The following is a 19,445-nucleotide window of genomic DNA, read 5'->3' as shown; positions in this document are numbered from 1 at the left end:
TCGGAAAGCTTCTGCGACTCGCCCAGAGAACGTGCGCGTCTCTGACCGAACGCTCGATGCCCGCTGGCCGTGGGCTTACGCTGACGAGGCCGTGCGATGGCTTCGGATCTCGCGAAACTCCGTTCCCCGAGGACCTCCATCTCTCCTCGCCCAGCTTCGTTCCGTTCGCTCTTCTCTCCTTCACTCTCCTTTCATCACACACCCACGCACCGCCGCCTAACCCGACGCACAAGCCATGACCTCCGCACCCCTCGCCTCGCCAAGTCCGTCCTCGACGATGGAGAAAGACCATCCTCCTCCCTCTTCTCCCGCCGAACCTGGTCGCGCTGCTTCGACTCTTGTCGAGTCGCTTGACGGTGCGCCGAAGTCGGCGAAGAAGCCGCTGAGCTTCTGGCTCATCTTCGTCGCCCTCTGCTTCTCGGTGCGGGAGACTCTCGCTGTCCCTCAAACCGCACATCGCTGATGCTGCTACTCCGCAGATGTTCCTCTCGGCCCTCGATGTCACGGCCGTCTCGACGGTGCTCCCGAACAGTACGCTCGCTTCCTTCCTCCGCTTCGCTGTCTCGCACTCACCTTCTTTCGCTGCTCACAGTGGCCAAAGACTTCAAGAGCGCCGATTACTCGTGGATCGGTTCGGCTTGTGAGTGTCCTTATCACGCTTGACGAGCCGGAGCTGACCTCAGTCCCGCAGACGCCCTCACCTCGACCGCTCTCATCCCTTGGAGTGCGTTGGCCTTTTTTTCGCAGCCAACGTGCCGACAGCTGACGGTCTTCAATCGCGCAGCCGGCGGCCTCGCCAACATCTTCGGACGCCGTCCCGTCCTCGTCGCCGCACTCCTCCTCTTCGCCCTCGGAAGCGCCTTGACCGGTGCCGCTCAGTCGATGGCGATGGCTATCGCAGGCCGCTCAATCCAGGGTATCGGTGGTGGCGCGATCTTGACCATGGTGCGCTCACTCACTTGCTTCTCAAGGAGAGCGAGTCTGACCCGAGCACTGCTCTCGCGCGCGCAGGCGGAGATCATCGTCATCGACCTCGTCCCCCTCGCCGAGCGAGGCTCGTACATGGGCATTCTCGGCGCCGTCTGGGCTATCGCAAGCGTCGCTGGACCTCCCATCGGCGGAGGACTCGCGACTGCCGGCGCTTGGAGGTGGTTGTTTTATCGTGCGTTCTCGCGAGACGTTCTTTCGTCGAACGATGAGCTGATGGATCGTTCACGCAAAGTCAACTTGCCCTTGACTGGACTCGCGTTTGCGCTCGTCGTCGTGTTTCTTGACATCAAGGCGCCTCAGACGACCCTCAAGGAGAAGCTCGAGCAGATGGACTATGCGTGCGTGCCACGGCGCTGCATCGCAACTCATGAGAAACGCTAACCGCTCACGCTCGCGCAGCAACGTCATCTTCGTCGCGGGCGCCACCGCGCTCATCCTCGGCCTGACCTGGGGCGGCTCAGCTTACCCTTGGTCATCCTACCACGTCCTCGCCCCGCTCATCCTCGGCATCTTCGGCCTCGTCGTCTTCTTCGTCGTCGAGGCGAGGTTTGTCAAGTACCCGACCGTGCCGTTCAACATCTTGGGACACCCGACTGCGCTCGTGGGATACGTGACGACTTTCCTGCACAGCATCTGCGTGTTGGCCGTCATGTGCGTTCCTTCCGCGCCCTCCAGCTCTCGCACAAGCGGTACTGACTCTGATCCGCCCGTCTCGCAGCTACTTCCTCCCTACAGCCTACTTCCAAGCCTCAAAAAGCGTCTCCCCCATCCGCGCAGGCATCGACCTCTTCCCCATCTGTTTCACCATCGCGCCCTTCGCGATCCTCACCGGCGCATCCGTCACGATTCTCGGGAAATACAAGGCGCAGAACGTGATTGCTTGGGGGTTCATGGTCGTTGGATTCGGGCTGATGACGCTGCTCAAGTGGGACTCGAAGACGGGCATGTGGGCTGGATTGTGCGTCTTCCCTCCATCCTATCCGCACACGAATGAGGCGGACTGACGTTCCGCGCGCCCGCAGCCCGATCTTGTTCGGCATCGGCGCAGGCGGCCTCTACGCCGGGCTGAACTTCCCCGTCCTCGCGCCTATCGCAGTCTCACAACAACCGCTCGCCGTGCGTTCCTTTCATCCTTCCCTTTCCCCTCTCCCCTCTCCATCCTCCCTCCCGCTCCTCGCACTAACGCTTGCAAGCTCGCGCGCAGATGGCATTCTTCGGCTTCATCCGCTCACTCGGCCAAGTATTCGGCATCGCGATCGGCTCTACGATCCTCCAGAACCGGTTGGCGCAGACTCTGCCGGCGGAGTTTCTGGAGCAGGTTGGGGGGAGGGGGGATGAGGCGTTTGCTGCGATTCCGGGGATCAAGGACCTGTGCGTCCTTACTTTGCTCCTTCTCTCGCTTGGGCTGGGCTGGGCTGACGCTGAAGGATGCAACAGCCCCGAACCGCTCCGCACGGCAGTCAAAACCTCTTTCGCCTCTTCAACCCGCACGATCTGGTTCTTCTGCCTCGGGATCACCTGCGCCGGACTGCTCATCTCGCTGCTGATGAAGGACCTCGCACTCGCCACCGAGACGGATGTGGAGAAGTGGGGGTTGAAGGAGAGGGAGAAGGAGGCGGGCGAGGGGAAGGCGGAGGAGGGGAAGGTTCAAGGGGCCTCCACCAGCAGGAGGTCGCCCGACGACCGCTTGCACTCGGCGACAACTCGCTTATGAAGCCTCGTAGACTTCGCTGGGACCTGTAGTGTACCTGCTTGAAGCGTCTGTCTGGTCAAGAGCTCTCCAGAGAGGTGCTATTGAGCGAGCGATGAGCGGGCGAGGAGGCTCACTTTGACCGGCCACAGCGCGCTGCCTCGGGCTCCGTGGGACAGCTTGCGAGGCTCGATGGGCTTGATACGTTTTCCGGCGACTCTACAGCGCGTTACAGACCGCCAGAGGGTGAAGAAGGGGGGGGGGGGGAGAAAAAGGGGCGGGTGATTGGCTGCAAGGGTCCGGACCCTTCGCAGCTTGGTGGCGCCTCCACTGGCTGAGCGTGAAGGCCCCTTGGAAGGTTGAGGTTTGAGGCGTGCGACGGCGAATGTAGATAGCCATGGACAAACTGCTGCGCCAACTAATGTGAATCATCCAGCTTCGCCCCATTGCGGGAGCGAGCCCTCTAGCCATCTCTGCCCACCGCTCGAGCGAACCTGCTCCCGTCGGTCCCTCAGAGCGAGCGAGCGAGCGAAACGGAAGAACGAGAAAGATGCTGTTATTACCGAGAGACCGAAGACGAGACCTGATGCGCTACAGACATAACTAGAGGGCCGATAGAAAGGATGCGAGACGGGGGAGAGACAGGATTGAGGTTTGACGAGGCGACGGCGACTTCGCTCAAGCGGTAAAGCCAGCTGTCCTCGCACTCACGTCAACGCACAGTCAGGAAAGGTGGTGAGGCAGGGCGCCACTCACCAGCTTTGCACTGCCCGGGCGCACAGTCGCATTGCCCGTTCTTGCACTGGTCGCAGTTCGCGCGCGCGGATTCGGCGGCCTGGCACGTTCCCGCGGGGCATGAGCATTCACCCTGTGCGAGAGGGGGAGCGAGAGTTAGCGTTTTTCTGAGGCGAGACAGAGGCTGGACGAGGAGAAGGGAACCTGAAAGGAAGAGGAAGCGACCCGCCAAACAGCGAGCTCATCTTCTCATCTGTCTTCCGTCCTCCTCGTCAACGTAAGAGCAAGTCACACTCACGTTCAACCCCCTCTGGCACCCCTTCTTCGCCTGACTAGCCTTACACCCGCCCTCTCCGCACCCGCACTTGCCCTCCTTGGCGTAGGTGCAGCTCTCGCGGGCGTCGCACGACGCAGCGGGGGTGTTGGAGGAAGGGGCGCAGGCGCAGTTGACGCCGCAGAGGATGGTGGTCTGGGTCTGTTGCGAGGCGACGAGGATGGGGTCGTGAGTTGCTCTTCCTCGCCCAGGACGTCCGGCCGCAATTACGGCTCGACACAGTCTATACGGAGACAGGCAAACTCACCGACATGGCTGTATCTTCGAACGAGAGCGAGTGACGAGGTGCGAGGAGTAGAGCGGGGTTCGTTCGAGTCGGTTCGAGCTGCGACAAAGACTGGCGTGGTCAGCTCAGTCTGACGAGTGCGTGTAGCTGTATCGCGCACCTTGTGAAGCTGTGTGTGAGAGTGAGCGAGTGAGGGTGAGGAAGGAGAGAGAGAAGGCGAGCGGGCCAGAGAAGGTCGACCACAGTGGCGGGGGAGGCGGTGAAGACGAGCGACAGCCAATCAGCGAGCGCGCGTTTGCACACAAAGCGACGACGGCGACGAGCACGCTGTGGAGCAAAGAGGGAGAGGCAGAGAATGCTCGGTGAGATGAGGGAGTCTGCGAGGGAAAGCCGGACGAGGAGCGAGAGAGGGAGCGACCAACGAGGCCAGGAGACGTTGAAACCAAAGCATAGTCTTACACAGCGTGAGAGAAAAGAGATACTGTACTGTACTGAACACTCGTGAAGCACAACCCACCCAGACTCACTCGCGCATCACGCCCCCGTCGCATCAAAGATCTTCTGTCCACCCTGCCCTCCCTGCGCCGGTGCCTGTCCCGCCGTTGAAAGGGGCGCAGTCGCACCGACCGTCCCCTCGGGCACGACATAAGCCTGTTGAGGCAGGCCAGACTCGTCGATCGATTCTGCGGCTTCGATGGTTTCGTAGAGGGCGGAGGCCTGCGCGCGACCGAGGGGGAGGGTTAGGTTGGTTCGTGGAAGAGCGTGTAAGGCAACGGGATGGTTCGCGAAGCAGACAAGAGAAGAGCGGGGGGAGAGAGGGAGGACTGGACGCACAGCTTCGGGTGGAGGGACCTTGCCGCTGTACGTCGAAAGGAAGCTAGTCAGCTCCCGGACTCCTAGATCAAGAACGGCGTCTCGCCAATCCCGGCGCAAGACCGTCCCCAAAGGAAGTCGGGCGCTCACCTGAGGAGCTCGAGCGCGGGAATCGCCTGCCCGTAGAACGCCTGGTTCGCGTCTTTCTGCGGACGCGAAACACACTCTCATCAGCACTTGCTCCTGTCGAAGCAAGATCAAGGCTGAAAAACGGCTCAGCAACTCACTCTCTCCACCAACACCGTCCCCTCCAAACTAACACCCGCATACAACCCCTTGCTCTTCGAATACGTAAACATCGGCGCGGGGTTCAAGATAGCCGTGTTGACTGCTCCGCCGACACCGATGGGCCCTGCGGCGGCGGCGAGAGAGCCGCCGATGGTGAGGTTGCCGCCTTTTGCGAAGGCTGAGAGGGCTTCGTCCGAGTTGAGGACGACGACGAACTGCGTGACGAAGCTGATTGTCAGTACTTCCTCTCCTCAAGTAGGCAAGCTTACGAGAGATTGCCCTCGAGAGCCAGCAGCGTAAGACGAGCGAAGGGGACTGACCTCGCTCAAATCCGCCCCAATCTGCAGACCGAACCCCACGCCGCCCGTCGCGATACAGCTCGGCGCGCTCCACGTCCCGTCAGGCAGGCGGGCGATGACGACGCCCGAACCGGCTTTGCCTGACCAGACGAAACCGGCTTTGAGGACGGTGAAGATGGCGAATCTGCGAGGGGAGGAGGGCGGCGGGCGTTAGTTTCGAGCGTAGACGCGGGAGTGGACGTGTGTGAGCTAGCAAAGCCCGATGTGCCGTCCCTCCAGCGGCACACGACCAACCTCGCAAGACTGCGCAGCGGAGTCTCCGAGTCCCTCTTCGCCTCATCCCGCCTCGAGCCCGCCCAGCCAGCACTGATAGAACTCCAGAGAGCGCCAACTCGCCCTTTCGCCCTGTGCAAGACCTCTTTCGGAATCGAGTTGAGTGCCGACTCGGGATGGGCGGGGTCGGCGAGGAAGGACTGCAAGATGCGCGCCGCTTTCGTGCACTGCTCGAGGGAGCGTCAGCGACCTCTGAATGATATGCAGAGTCGGGCGCACCTCGGATTCGAGCTTGAAGCTGGTCATCGCTTTGGCAGACCCGGACTGCGCCTCCTGCGCCACCGCCTGTCCGAACGCCGTAGCCTGCACGCCGACCTTCTGTGCTGTGTCTTTGAACTTGGCGAGGAAGCTCATCGTCGGTGAGAGGGTGGAGTGGTGAGGACGAGAAGGGATGTTGGGCGATGACGAGGAGAAGGGAGCTTTGGACTCGACCACGTCGCTACGGTACGAGCTGGCGATGCTTGCTGGTCTCTAACAGCTTTCTGTGACTCGCGCAAATGGGCTCAGCAAGTCCCAAGTGCGCCCGTTCTGCCGCTCTCTCGAATCCTCGACTTTCATCCGCAGACGAGCGATGGGTCCACAACACGACGAGAGGGCTCGGCGGGCATCGCACGGGGTGCCGGACAGTACTGAAGGGCTGATAGGGCTGCGAGTCCGTCCACATCCTCCTCTGACGGACGACGACGGACGCTCGAGAGTCGACGGGCAGTCTGGGGAGCGGACGGACGAAGCGGGGGCCGTTCCTCCAGCTCGAGCCTGCTTGCTACGTCCCAGGCGACGTCTACGCGCGCTATCGAGCTTATCGAGCGCGCCCGCTCACCCTTCCTCCTCGTCCTCGTGGACCCGGGCTCCCGCGCCCCACATCCTCGTCGGCTCACTCGCCAAAGGACGGCACGCTCCTCTTTCTTCTCTCCTCCATCTCACGCACACACTCGACCATGCTGCGCCCGAGTCTGCGAACCCGACCTCGCCCGCGTGTGGTCCTCCCGCACACTCGCCATCGCTCGCTTCACGACCGCGGCATCTGGGACTACGAAGAGCCCAAGACCTACACCCTTCCCGACTTTACGCCCTCTGAGCTCGCGAACCGCTCAAAGAACGCTTCGCTCCTGCGCCTCGTCGAATCCTACAGGCGCCACGGACACCGCGCAGCATTGGTCGACCCGCTCGACTTGGCGCAGAGACCGGTTGTTCCAGCACTCGATCCGAGACGGTATGGGCTTGGTGCCGAGCCGGAGAGGGACGAGTTCGTGAGCGAGACGCTGGCGGAGAGCATCGAGGATGAGGGGAAGAAGTACGATACGACGGGCATTCTTGATTTCCCCGAGGACGGGAAGGGCCGCATGCGCACAATGAAGGAGATCTCGCAGAGACTGGCGGAGGTGTACTGTGGCGGCGTTGCGTACGAGGTGAGTCGGCGCTCGTTCGGTCGCGAACGCCAGGCGTTGCTTGCGTTTGGCACGTTTGGCTGTGCGTAGCCGGCAAATGCGCTGACGGTACTCGCCCATGCCTGCAGTTTATGCACATGCCATCCAAGCACGAACGACGCTTCCTCGAGACCCTCCTCGAGCGCTCGCATGCCGAACCCATCTCCACCTCCGAACAACTCGAGAACTGGCGGCTCCTCGCTCGCTCAGAAGGGTTCGACCAGTGGGCTGCGAAGCGTTTCCCGAACGTCAAGCGGTACGGAGGCGAAGGCGCGGAATCGATGATGGTTGCGGTCGCGAAGATCTTGGGCGAGGCGACGAAGGGAGGCGTTGAGGATGTCGTGATTGGGATGCCGCATCGCGGCAGGCTCAATCTCTTGACGCAGCTGCTTAATCTTGATATGCGGCTGCTTGTGCGGAAGGTGCGGGCTTTCGCTTCTGCCCAAGCGGCTTCAGCTCATCTCGTCCCGCTCCCAGATGCGCGGCCTGCCGACTCTCCCGCCTTCCCTTCCTCCCTCGCAATTCACCGACGACGTCCTCTCCCATCTCTTCCTCTCAACTCGGTACACCCCTCCCTCCTCATCCGACTCGCTCACCGTCCACCTCCTCCCGAACCCCTCGCACCTCGAGACCGTCACTCCCGTCGCCCTCGGCTTTGCGCGCGGGTTGCAAGTCCCCTTTGGCTCGCTCGAAGCGCAAAATTCGGGATCTTCGCAGCCGTACGAACTCGGCTCGAAAGTCCTCAGTCTCTCAATCCACGGCGACGCAGCATTCGGCGGCCAAGGCGTCGTAGCCGAGTCCCTCAACCTCGCGAGCCTCCCTCACTTCACCTGCGGCGGCACGGTGCACATCGTCGTGAACAACCAAATCGGGTACACGACGCCCGCGACGCAAGGGCGGTCCAGCTTCTATGCGACGGATCTGGCCAAGATGATTGCTGCGCCGGTCTTGCATGTCAACGGGGACAAGGTGGATGATGTTGCGAGGGCGATGAAGCTTGCGTTGGCGTATCAGCAGAAGTTCAAGAAGGACGTCGTGATCGTGCGTCCACTTTCTGTCCGGCCGCTGCGACTTGAGTTGATGGTCTCCCCCTTGGCAGGACCTGGTCGTATACCGTCGTCGCGGCCACAAGTACGCGCACCAGGCTACTCTCCGGATTGCCTTCACTCATCTGGCCTCATCTGCGCAGCGAACTTGACGAACCGGCCTTCACCTCACCCGTCATGTACTCGAAGATCAAGGACCTGCCGTACGCCGTCGCCTTCGCGTACCTCGTCTCGTCCTCCTCATTCGGACCTGATTGCTCTGCTCTACAGTTCCGTCGCCCAGCTCTACGAGCAACACCTGGTCGCCGAGTCCACCCTCTCTTCCTCCGACGCCGCTGCCTATCGCAAGTCACACTTCGCCTCGCTCGACGAAGCACTCGCCGGCGCCGACCCGGAGAAGTTCACGCCGCCCGAGCTGGAGATGCCTCGCGGGTGGTCCGAGATGCGCTGGCCGGAGGAGGGCGAGTGGGAGACGCAGGTCGACACCGGCTTTGACGAGCAGGCTCTGCGCGAGATTGGCGAGCGCAGCGTACAGGTGCCTGACGAGATCGTGCGTCTCGCTCTCCTTCGCCCGTCACCGATGCGACCTTCCTAATCTTCGACCGCGCAGACCGTCCACCCTCGCCTGCTCAAGATGCACATCCGCAAACGGCTCGACTCGCTCAAGGACGGCACAGGGATCGACTTTGCGACTGCCGAAGCTCTCGCTTTTGGCAGTCTCCTGCTCGAGGGCAACCACGTCCGGCTCTGCGGGCAGGACAGCGGTCGCGTGCGTCACGACGCTCTGCTCCTCCGATTGCGCGATACTCACGATACTGTCGCGCGCAGGGCACGTTCTCGCAACGACACGCCATCCTCGCCGACCAGACCTCCGAGCGCGTCGCCGTCCCGCTTCAAACCCTCGCTTCCTCGCCTCCACCCTCGTCCAGCTCGTCGACCCAGCCCGGCACGATCGAATTCGTCAACAGCCCGCTTTCAGAGTACGCGCCTTTGTCCTTCGAACAGGGTCTGGCGTATGTCTCGCCGAAGATGCTGCCAATCTGGGAGGCTCAGGTGAGTTCCTTTGCCGTCTTCGACAGCCAGACTGAGGCTGATCACCTCGGCACTCAGTTCGGCGACTTCCACAACACGGCACAGGTCACCATCGACACTTACCTCGGAGGCGGCGAGACCAAGTGGGGCATGCAGAGCGCCTTGACGCTCCTCCTCCCGCACGGACAAGACGGCGCAGGACCTGAGCACTCAAGGTGAGCTATCCCCTTCTTGTGTCCAGATGCATTCGCTGACCTCGTTCGCCAATCAGCTCCCGCATCGAGCGCTTCCTCCAGCTCACGAACGAGCCGCTCTCTCGCTCGAAGCCCTTCGTCCCGAACATGCACCTCGTCAATGTCACGACCGCCGCACAGTACTTCCACCTATTGCGCAGGCAGATGAAGCGCGACTACCGCAAGCCGCTTGTCGTCTTCTCGCCCAAGGGCATCCTTCGTCTTCCGGTGCGTCCGCTGTCGTGCGCGCTCGCATGTACTTCGAACTCACGAGCTTGAATGTTCAGGCCGCTTCGTCGACCCTCGCCGAGATGGCGCCCGGCACGACCTTCCAGCCCGTCTTGACCGAACAAGTCGCTGACCCATTGAAGGTCGAGCGTGTCGTCCTGCTGTCGGGCAAGCTGTACTTTGAGCTCGCCAAGCAGCGCGCCGAGCGCAAGCTGGACGGCAAAATCGTCTTCGTTCGCATCGAGGTGCGTCCACTGCTCTCGCTCTCCTCCGTCGCGGTAGCTGACGGTCATCGAGCTTGCAGGAGATCTCGCCGTTCCCGTACGAGGCCGTTTCCGACGCCCTCGCACCATTCACGTCGGCCAAGTCGATCGTCTGGGCGCAGGACGAGCCGGAAAACGCAGGCGCCTTCCTCTTCGTCCTTCCTCGCCTCCAGCAAATCATCCCGCGCGGACTTGAGCTCGAGTACGTCGGCCGCGATGCGATGGCAACGCCAGCTCAGGGCGTCAAAAAGTACTTCGAGGAACAACGGAAGGACATTGAGGAGCGCGTCTTTGCCGGCTTGTAGACCTCTTTCGCATCTCTGCATCACGAATACCCTTTCTTGACTCGCTTGAGCTGTGATAACATTCGATACAGTCCTCAATGCGTCTACGCTTGCGTATCGAAGCTGTTCCGCCGCGATTCTGCCGAGCCGTGGAAGTGGTGGTCCAGCAAACCCTCGCCCTCCTCCTCGTCGTGCGGGTGCTGCCGTCGAGTCGAGGCGTCGAGGCCATAAAGAAGATAGTTCTCGCCGACGAGAGACTTGGCGACAAACTGCAGGCGAAGTAAGCGGTCAGCATGGAGTCAAGGACCTCGACGAGAGTAAGCCGCACCATCAGACGGTCCAACCTCTGCGGAGGGGAAAGTGAACGCAACGTCAGCGAGTTGAGCAGACTCGTGTAAAGTGGAAGGACGCACATTGATGAGCGCATAGGCTTGCGAGACTCCGCTCGAGAAGCGGAGGTAGTCGAGCGAGGAGATCGTCTTGAAGTCGACGTGCTGCGGCAGACCCTCGAATTCCTCGTCGCCGAGCTGTAGCTCGTAGCCGTAGCCGAGTTGACGACCGCTTGCGAGCACCTCGGGCGGCTTGAGGAAGCGTTCTAGAAGCGGGTTGTAGATGAAGGGTAAAGGTTGGCCGTGGTCTGCGGGGTCACAGTCACTGTAAGCGGTGCGATCGCAGTCTGCAGGGTAAGCCCTTGACGCACCCAGGGCGTTCGAAATGAGCTGGAGCGTCTGGAGGACGTCTTGCAGGAAGCGCGGGTTCGCAAACTGCGTGCGATGTAGCAACGCCTTGGTCCAGTTCCTGTCGAGCTTTGAGAGGACCATACAGAACTGGCCAAGCATGTCCAGCATCTCCCTGCATGACGAGCTTGTCAGTACAGGCTAGATCGCTTGGAATGCGCCGACGCACATCTGCAGGGCTTGAAGCGATGCGTCTGCGCCCGAAGAGATCGTCAGCTCGCGCTCCGGACCTACAAGAGGAGAGGTGGCTCACATAGATCGCTCGGCCACGGTCCCTGCAGACTGAGCTCGTACCGAGCCATCGCGCGCGCCTGCACAGTCCTGTTGACCCGCGCTCGCAAGGCGGCGAGGTTGTTGATGATGACCTTCGGCGCCTTTGTTGGCCCTTCCTTGCAGTTCGCGTACGACAGGATCTGGCAGATTACGTCGCCCATTCGTCCAATAACCTTGGCGTACGCTCGGCGGATCGTGACCTTCTGCCTCGACGAGCCGGGAAGGAGCGCCCATATGAAGGCGACTGCGCAGAGCGAGGATGAGCTGAGTGTTGACCCATCCGATAATGCTAGCTACGCACTCGTGATGCCGAGCATGACGCAGATGAAGCGGCGCCAGGCGACCTCCCAGCCGGATCCGACCGAAGAGAGTGTCGGGTTGTGCGCATCCTGCCAGCTGTCTGCGGGTGGAGAGAAAGATCAGATGAAGCTTCGCTGACGAGCGAACTAGACGAACAGCCGATCACGAGCATGGCTGTGACGCTCGGAAGGATAGCCGTCATTGGCCTGCGAGAGGAGGGCTCAGCGGACCAAACTCAAGCTGTTAGGGATGCGGAACTCACGGCTGCATGTGAACGCGGTAGAAGAAGATGAAGGGGAAGGCGACAGCGCAAACGGCGCCGACAGCGAAGGGATTCCCAGCGCCTTTCTGCGCGGCGATTGACCAGAGGAGGAGACCGAGAGCGGCGCCGACGAGTGTGCCCCATACTCGCACGACGTAGCCGAAGAAGACATCGCCGAGGAACTGGTTGCTCGTCAGGCAGATCATGACGAGGACCTACTCGAAGCGAGCGTAAGCGACGCCAGCGAGTGGGGTATCGTGCGGTCCAACGCACCCAGATGCCGCGCTGCCGATAGAAGAACCACGCGCTGCCGGGGAACATCGCTGGCAGGCTGCAGAGACCTGCAGACGAGGAACGTCAGCGGAGGTGGGTGGGAAGACGCATGAGGCACGCACCCAGCAGGACAGCGCTCTTGATGCCGAAGAGAACGTCCCGCCGCGTCGCCAGCTCCGAAGCGTGGTAGAGTCGCACGCCGACAACCTGTACAAGGGTTTTAGGCGCCTTGTAGTCCGGATTTCGCGGCGCAGCAAACGCCTGCGTATTCAGGTCGCGCAGCACCTCGGGGTCCTGCCGTCACGCGCCTTCAGCTGTGAGGGAGGACTGAGGGGTGATAAGCTTGACACACCTCGTCGCCGTAGTCCTGCCCGCCTACTGCTGGCTGGAACTTCGCTTTCCGCCAGTCCGGGAACCATAGCCTGCGGATACGACTGTGAGTGAGGTGCGGCGGAGTTCGAGGAACACGGGACTGTTCACCTTGGTCGTCGCCGCTTCGACTCGATCTTGAGCGTCGTCTCGAAGACGTCAATGAGCGCTTCGGACCAGCCGATGAGGGTGTGTTGGAGCTGAAAAGCCCAGAAGAGGCCGCGATGACTAGGCGCTTGCAGCTCTTCCCCGTCGTGCGACGGGTCGAGGCCGTACGGGTCGAGCAGCTTGGCAAAGGGTTTGACAACGTCGAGTCGCCGAGTGTCGCGGAAGTCGGCGAGAGCCGTCTTGAGCTCGTCAAGCTGAGCGCGCGACTTGATGATGAGCTGCTCCGCCTCCTTCTCGTTATAGCGAAAAGCGGCGCGGAGAGTGTCGTTGAGCGACTTGAAGCGATGGATAGTCTCGATGAGGTGGGCGAGGGACTTGTCGAGGATGCAGAGCAAGTCGGCGCTCGCTTTCGAAAGGAGGGCGATGATCTCCTCGATGTGCTGCTCGTCGCGGCTGGAGGCGGTACGTCAGCCGAAGAGCCGATGTATATCGAGAATCCAATTCGAGACTCACGGGTTGTGCAGGTAGTCTTCGAGGTCCGCATAGACCTGTACAACGGATGTTTGTGAGCAGCGGAAGCTGTCGAAGGAACGGGAGGCTCACGCACCGTACTCTCGACGACGCCGACGGGCTTGACATCAATCTGAGGATGCAGCACCTCGTGCAGTAGGCTCGGCAGTGAAATGTGGCTGGACGAGCCTTTGCCGTGCCGACCTCGCGACCTTGATCTCCGCTTGCCGTTCGCGCCCGAGTAGTGCATGCGGTGGAAGTGATGCTCGGGGAAGTGGGTGCGAGACCGTCGTTCGCTGCCCGAACCGTGCGACGTGGCGTGGACGAGGTCGGTGAGCGAAGACGACGAGTGGTCGCGGGAGCGGAGGTTGTGCGAAGAAGACTGGCGAGGTAGAGTGTGAGATGGCGAGAGAGGCGATGACGAGACGGGCGAATGGTTCTGGTCCTGGTGGTGCTGGACCTTGTTGAGCGCATGATTGAGCGCATGCACATCCATCGAGATTGACGATTCGTGCCGTTCGTGATTGCGCTCACGTTCGGGTGATGGTGGACGGGTCGAGCCCGGCGTCTCGTCGGGAGAGCCTGGTCGCGAATGTGCGAGATGGACGACGAGGGCGTCGGCAGTTGGACCTCCTTTCGCCTCCGAGACGTCGCGATGAAGATGCTTCTCGACAACCTCGTAGAAGAAGACGAAGCCGGCTGCACAAAGCGGAACTTAGCGCAAGTTCGATGGTAGCCGGGAAGCACGCACTCGTCCGTGCCGTCAGGACCCGCATAGCCTGCAGAATCATGGACAAGTCCCTCCCGCTGACCCTGGCGAAACTGATCTCGCGAGTGAGGTTCGCCTCGGACAAGCCCATCAGCGCGACGCCTCCAATCGCAGCGTTAGCGCCCGCCTTGATCGACTTGAAAGCGAGCCACTCCTCCGTGCGCGGATTTGCCTTGAGCATTTTGCTCGTGTCCTTGATGACGCCCTGGAGAGGCTGGAGCGCGGAGATGAGGCGGTCCGAGAACTGGTGTGCGAGGGTTTCAGGGAAGACGAGGAAGGTGCAGGCGAGCTTGATCGCTTGTTGGCAGGAGAAGGGGATCATGAAGATGAGCTGCAGTCGCAAGCAGGTCAGTTTGGTCGACCAGCCCTGGCTGAGCGCCCGCAACGCACGCCGATCGAGTAGTATGGATACGGGAAGAGGACGCCGATCGTGAGTGTAATAATCTGCGAGCGAAGAGCGAGTGAAGGTCAGTGAGCGAGTTTCATGACCGACGAGGACTGGCGCAACTCGCCGTCAAGATCATCGCGAAGATGACGCCGAAAATCGCGGGACCGGGACCGAGAAAGCCTCGAAGCCAAAGCTGTTGCAAGGAAGAGATGAGCGCAGGTGAAGGAGAACAGCAATCGTACGTACGAAGAAGCCGCAGCCGACGCCGAGAAAGATTGCGCAGACTGCGCTTGCTGCTGGCTCGATGAATTCGCCATGGAATATGGCTGCGGGGCGAAGGCGTCAGCCACATCGCAGCGGTACGCAGGACGGCTCTTGACGACGCACCGACACGAACCGCGTTCTGTACGTCTGCAGCTGACATCCCTGGTTGGGCGTACCGCTGAGCTGCATAGGCGTTGAAAGCAGCCTGTGTGAACTGGTACTTGTTCCGCGAGGCGTGGGCGATGGCGACTGTCGAAGACAACGGTGAACTCGCAGCTTAGAGGCGGAATGGAAGTCCGACGCACGCGCAATGACGGCCCAAGCCCACGCGATAGCGACCTGCAAGTGTGACGGGTCAGCGCGTGGAGCCGGGAAAGCGCCGAATGGTGGCTTACGAGAAGGAACTGCAAGAACGTCTCCTCGATTGCCGTTGCGATAGGCTGCGAGGCGGGACTGATGATCGCGACGATCAGAACGAGGAAGCTTGCTTGGCCTAGCATGCGTTCGCTTGGTCCGCAAAGCACTGCAAGGAGAGATCAGTGAGGTTCAGCCGGGAAAGCAGAAGACGAAGACGCACTCAACAATAGCCCGCACCAGCCCGCAACGCTCGCCCGCACGACTGGTCGAAATCCCTTCCAGCTCAGATGTGGCTTGACCCAGGCGAAGGAAAGGAAGCCGGGGAGGGAGGGGAGTTTCCGCTTGAGGGCGACGGGGATAGTCGATCCTGCGGGCGCGGCGAACTCTGGCTTGTCGAAGGGCGCGGCAGGATCTTTCGTCCCTTCCTTTGACATCCCTTCTGACGAGTCAGGAAGCGCTCCCGCCCGTTCTCGCTCGCGACCGTCCTCGCCGACTTGCTGCGCGAAGCCGTCTCCTCCCCCAACACGCTCGTCCTGGTCTGTCACTGCGTTCGTTGGTATCACCGTATCCGCTCCTTTCGCAAAGCCGACATGCCACTCCTCCCTGTCAAGATCTCGCTCTTCCTCGTCCCCACCGTGAACCGATGAAGTCGGTTTCCTCGCCGGCTCGGACTCCTGGACGATGATGCTCGGCACAGGCGGCACGTCGTCGAGCTCGTACTCGTCCCCAGCCGCCTCGCCGTCCTCGTCGTGGCCGTCGAGCGTGAAGCGAGGTCGCGGACTTTGGTGTCGGGGGCGAGATGTCGACGCTGCGCTCATGCCGGCGGCTGCGGAGACTTGGCGCGGTGTACCAGTCACAGGAGAGCTAGCAGCCAGTCAAACAAGGCAGCTAAGCGAGGAAGCGGGACTTGGTCGGACGATGACCCGCAGAACTCGCAGAAAGCGGAGGCGGTCAGTGGTCTTCCGGACGGCGGACGGACAAGTTGCGTCTCTCGCTCATCAGAGAGAGCGTACGAAATGATTGCGAGTTCACACACAGTAGTCAAGACAACGAGGCCGTCCCGACAGAAATCCGAGTTTCTCAGAAGATCCTCCTCACTGCGGCGGAACCATTCCTTGCGTCTGCGGCTGCTGCTGCTGAGCATGCCACGCTGCCCACGCAGGATCATGCTGCGCCTGACCGTGCTGCTGCTGCTGCTGACCGTACGGATCCACCGCGTAAACTTGCTGCTGATAAGGAGCGGGGGACTGGGCGGCGGCGAGCGAGGGTGAGATCATAGCTGGCGGCTGACCGTAGTGCTGAGGAGGAGGTACGTGCTGGGCGGCGAGGGCTGGCGGAGGGGGCGAAGTCGCCTGCTGAGGCGGCGCGCCGTAAGGAGGTTGCTGAGCGGGGTAGCCGCCGGCTTGAGGCGGAGGCGAGGCGGCGGCGACGGAGAGGTTCGCCATCTGCTCGTGGAGCTGGTGCGGAGGCGGGTGCTGCTGAACAGGCGGAGGGGGCGAAGAGGCGTGACCAGCCGGGTAAGGCTGAGTCTGCGCGGGGTAACCCGCCTGTTGCGAAACCGACAGTGCGGGCGAGAGTGCCGGCGGGGGAACCTGACTCGGCGCGTGTCCTGGCGACAGCGGCGGGTACGCCTGGCCGTCTTGTCCGACGGGAGGAGGCGGCGCCGCGACGTGCGCCTGCAGCTGCGGCCAGACCCACTGACCTGCTTGAGCGTCCCAAACCGGCTGCGGTTGCTCTTGTCCGGTATGCGCCTGCTGCTGAGGCTGAGGTTGCGGCTGCTGACCGTGCCCATCCTGCGGAGGCGGCACAGCACCTCCCGCCTGCGCTTGCTGCAGAGCCGCCATCGCTCGGTTGTACTCCTCCATCTGGCGCTCGTACTCTGCCCACTTCTGCTCGTATTCGCGCCGCTGTTCCTCCTCCTCTGCGCTAAGAACTTCGGCGCCGGGAGGCGGGCCTTGCGAAACGGGAGGATACGCGGATCGGGCGTAAGGGTCGGCGGATTGCGCCGCGGTAGGAGGCTGTTGCGCCGGCGCGGCGTAGGCTTGCTGAGGCGGCGGAGCGGACTGTGGGTAGCCGTTCGGCTGGACGTGCTGCGGAGGGTACTGTTCTGCGAAAAGTGACGAAACGAGCGTGAGAACCGTCGGGCTGACAGCGAGAGTACCAGCGAAGCTCACGAGGCTGGTGCTGCTGAGTCGGCTGAAGACCGGCGAGCTGCTCGTAGGTCGCCTTCGCGCGGTTGACCTTGTCGTTCATTGCCTGCAGCTCGGCTGTGCGCAGCGCCATGACTATCTATCAGCCCAGCTCCGGAATGACGCATGTGGCCAAATCTGAAAGACCGGCGCACCTTGCTTCTGCTCGTACTTGCGGATGAGCTGGACGACCTTCGGCCGAAGCGCCATGCTCGAGTTGTACAGGTCCTGCGCAAATCAGCCTCGCGTCAGTGTATGGACGACTAACCCTATCACGTCACCTCGAAGACACGCGGGCAACCAGGAAGAAGCCGAAGCGGGACTGACCGTCAACTCGTCGTTATCGGCAAAGTCCTCCCCTCTCGCCCTGAGCGTGTGCATGAGCGCGAGCAACCTGTCGACAGCCGCGGCCTGCGCAAAGATCTCGGCTTCCATGTCGGAGCCAGCGGAAGGGGCGGGTTGAGTGGCGGGATTCGACGAGGGGGGTTGAGAGTCGGGAACGGCGGAGGCGGAGATCTCTTCCTGCGTAGCGGCCGAGTCTCGTCAGCTGTGCCACAAGCCGAGGAAGTGGGATGTCGGACGTACGACGTAGTTCGTCGGGAAGATTCCAACACGTCCCCTCAATTCGCCCCTCCACCACTCCTCGCTAACCTTCTCCAAAACCTTGACCACATCGCCCCGCTTGAACGCCAGCTCATCGCTCGTCTCGCCTTCAAAGTCGTACAGTCCGCGGACGTGCGAAGGAAGAGCAGGCTGAGGCTGAGCGGGGAGGGCTTTCGATGCGGAGGGTAGGGTGGAGGGGTCGGGTCCGGAGCCGGAGCGTTGGAAGTTGCGGAGCGGGTCGGCGAGAGCGGCGGACTCGGCAAGAGCGCGTTGGAGCTCTTCTTCTTCGCGGCGCAGGAGGTCGTCGGACTGCACGCGACAGGCTGATTAGCGAGAGTCTGAGCGAAGTGCGGGAAGCGGGACTCACGGGTCCCTTCGGTGTCGGCGGTCGCTCATCGCCGAAGTTGTGGCCTACGAGCGATGACATACCTGGTCAGACGATGCGAGCAGCCGGAAGAGGGAGCGAACGCACCCTGCCGCTTCAACTGCTCATACGTCTCGACCAACAGGTCAAAGTCGCCATTGCCCGGATGCTCCTTGACCCACGTCTCGATCTGCTTCAATGCCTCCTTCTTGACCGTCTCGTGCGTCGTGCGGTCGTTGATGAGCCGGACGAGGGACGAGGTGAACGCTTTACCGCTGATTTCGCGATGCAGGGGTGGCCCGCAGTTCGAGACGAGGGCGCCGGCGAGCTGTGGTCGAAGGATATGACGAAAGAGAGCGTGTCAGTTTCGCCGAAAGAGCTCTTCACGCTCTTCACGCGTGCATCGAGCCTGTACGCACCGTGAGCGAGAAGAGCTGGACATTCGCGCTACGATGCGTCAAGCGCTTCTGCAACGCGGCGATGCAGTTCCGCGCACTGTGAGGACGCAGCCATGGTCAGTCGAGCTTGTCCCCGGTGCTCTTCGTTCTGCCGCCTGCCGTAGCCTTCCATGCGCAGCGGCCGAAACCGAGACTCCCTCGCCTCTTGGTCGGCCGACGCTGCAAGGCACAACGCGTTGAAGGACAAAATGCTCACCCAGTCTCGCCATCCTCATTGACCTTGTCCCAGACAGTCAGCGCAATCTCCCAGTTGATCTCGGTCTGCTTCTCATCCGTCGCCTTGGCTGCAAGTGCCGTCGGAGTTGTAGCAAGAGCACAAGGGAATGAGGCACGACAACGCTCGTCAGCCCCAGGGATCTCAGGGGCAGCGGTAGTCCCGAGGACCTGAGCGAGGAGACCGAGAGAACGCACCGACAATCTCGTCGTACGGGTTCACTGCTCGGCCGAACATCTTGTTCTTTTCCCTCTGAGCGCGTCTGTCGGCCTCCTAAGGAGTCGTGCGAGTGGCGTGAACGGGTGAGGCTGTGTGGGGGATGACAAGGAGGAGGAGAGAGTCGGGAGTCGTTCGAACGGTTTTGACCGGTAGCTAGCGGTCGTGTGCAGCCTCCAGTAGCTCAGCAAGTGCGAATGAACCCAGCAAGGAGACTCGAGCGGGTTGACAGCGACAAAGGAGCGACTTCGCAGCTTCGCCCGCGACCACCAGCACTCGCGCAGCTAGAGCGTGCACCAGCGATCCCAGGCCGACCTTGAGACTCTGCTCAACGCTGCTGGTCTCGTGCTGGATGGGCGCATCCCCTGCTCGCTGATGGCCAACACCCTCTCCTTCCCGAGGCGATGAGGAGTGTTCGCGCGGTAGAACGCCATGGTGCCGATTGATAGGGCAATCAGGGGGTCGGTGAGTGTGCACAAACCCGTACCAGCCGATCCGGGACCCGCCAGCGCCTCGAACTCCCGCTCTCCGCCCTCTTCCCGCCATCTCTCCCTCGTCGTTTCCCGACCG

At 61.9% G+C, this 19,445-nt stretch overlaps 6 protein-coding genes across 6 annotated transcripts; 2 read left to right on the top strand and 4 right to left on the bottom strand.

Annotated features, from left to right (window-relative positions):
* Window positions 1–235: 235 nt before the first annotated feature.
* RHTO_04228 (major facilitator superfamily protein) lies at window positions 236–2,704 on the top strand (the record flags this gene model as incomplete). The annotated part of the gene is made up of 11 exons (XM_016417896.1): window positions 236–421; window positions 480–531; window positions 593–640; window positions 692–724; window positions 785–945; window positions 1,012–1,328; window positions 1,390–1,641; window positions 1,709–1,948; window positions 2,013–2,106; window positions 2,195–2,361; window positions 2,428–2,704. 11 exons carry the CDS (start codon window positions 236–238, stop codon window positions 2,702–2,704), a joined length of 1,827 nt encoding a protein of 608 aa, XP_016270812.1.
* A 654-nt stretch (window positions 2,705–3,358) lies between these two features.
* On the bottom strand, window positions 3,359–4,002 carry RHTO_04227 (uncharacterized protein; the record flags this gene model as incomplete). The annotated part of the gene is made up of 4 exons (XM_016417895.1): window positions 3,359–3,375; window positions 3,437–3,548; window positions 3,714–3,890; window positions 3,997–4,002. 4 exons carry the CDS (start codon window positions 4,000–4,002, stop codon window positions 3,359–3,361), a joined length of 312 nt encoding a protein of 103 aa, XP_016270811.1.
* Window positions 4,003–4,509: 507 nt separating this feature from the next.
* On the bottom strand, window positions 4,510–6,062 carry RHTO_04226 (actin cortical patch component Lsb4; the record flags this gene model as incomplete). Its single annotated transcript, XM_016417894.1, has 7 exons — window positions 4,510–4,692; window positions 4,810–4,834; window positions 4,939–4,994; window positions 5,076–5,291; window positions 5,397–5,559; window positions 5,772–5,875; window positions 5,928–6,062. The coding sequence occupies 7 exons, from the start codon at window positions 6,060–6,062 to the stop codon at window positions 4,510–4,512; spliced, it is 882 nt and encodes a 293-aa protein (XP_016270810.1).
* A 584-nt stretch (window positions 6,063–6,646) lies between these two features.
* RHTO_04225 (oxoglutarate dehydrogenase (succinyl-transferring)) lies at window positions 6,647–10,242 on the top strand (the record flags this gene model as incomplete). The annotated part of the gene is made up of 12 exons (XM_016417893.1): window positions 6,647–7,117; window positions 7,225–7,557; window positions 7,613–8,176; window positions 8,235–8,266; window positions 8,325–8,384; window positions 8,452–8,731; window positions 8,792–8,950; window positions 9,010–9,234; window positions 9,292–9,428; window positions 9,485–9,674; window positions 9,734–9,919; window positions 9,979–10,242. 12 exons carry the CDS (start codon window positions 6,647–6,649, stop codon window positions 10,240–10,242), a joined length of 2,901 nt encoding a protein of 966 aa, XP_016270809.1.
* An 83-nt stretch (window positions 10,243–10,325) lies between these two features.
* RHTO_04224 (Brefeldin A sensitivity protein-related, DUF2421 containing protein) lies at window positions 10,326–15,649 on the bottom strand (the record flags this gene model as incomplete). The annotated part of the gene is made up of 23 exons (XM_016417892.1): window positions 10,326–10,490; window positions 10,550–10,567; window positions 10,635–10,858; window positions 10,922–11,073; window positions 11,128–11,152; window positions 11,212–11,475; window positions 11,533–11,631; window positions 11,679–11,737; window positions 11,794–12,008; window positions 12,067–12,134; window positions 12,189–12,360; window positions 12,419–12,488; window positions 12,547–12,996; window positions 13,057–13,091; window positions 13,151–13,752; window positions 13,805–14,153; window positions 14,213–14,266; window positions 14,335–14,403; window positions 14,457–14,536; window positions 14,598–14,723; window positions 14,780–14,813; window positions 14,870–14,997; window positions 15,052–15,649. 23 exons carry the CDS (start codon window positions 15,647–15,649, stop codon window positions 10,326–10,328), a joined length of 4,056 nt encoding a protein of 1,351 aa, XP_016270808.1.
* A 276-nt stretch (window positions 15,650–15,925) lies between these two features.
* RHTO_04223 (Class E vacuolar protein-sorting machinery protein hse1) lies at window positions 15,926–18,896 on the bottom strand (the record flags this gene model as incomplete). The annotated part of the gene is made up of 10 exons (XM_016417891.1): window positions 15,926–16,938; window positions 17,006–17,098; window positions 17,176–17,248; window positions 17,348–17,542; window positions 17,606–17,932; window positions 17,991–18,034; window positions 18,096–18,315; window positions 18,407–18,482; window positions 18,642–18,729; window positions 18,857–18,896. 10 exons carry the CDS (start codon window positions 18,894–18,896, stop codon window positions 15,926–15,928), a joined length of 2,169 nt encoding a protein of 722 aa, XP_016270807.1.
* Window positions 18,897–19,445: the final 549 nt, after the last annotated feature.

The sequence above is a fragment of the Rhodotorula toruloides genome (assembly GCF_000320785.1).
Source record: "Rhodotorula toruloides NP11 unplaced genomic scaffold Scaffold26, whole genome shotgun sequence".
Classification (NCBI taxonomy): Eukaryota; Fungi; Basidiomycota; class Microbotryomycetes; order Sporidiobolales; family Sporidiobolaceae; genus Rhodotorula; species Rhodotorula toruloides.
The sequence above is the reverse complement of the archived record's forward strand: the minus strand, read 5'-3'. Positions and strand labels throughout refer to the sequence as shown.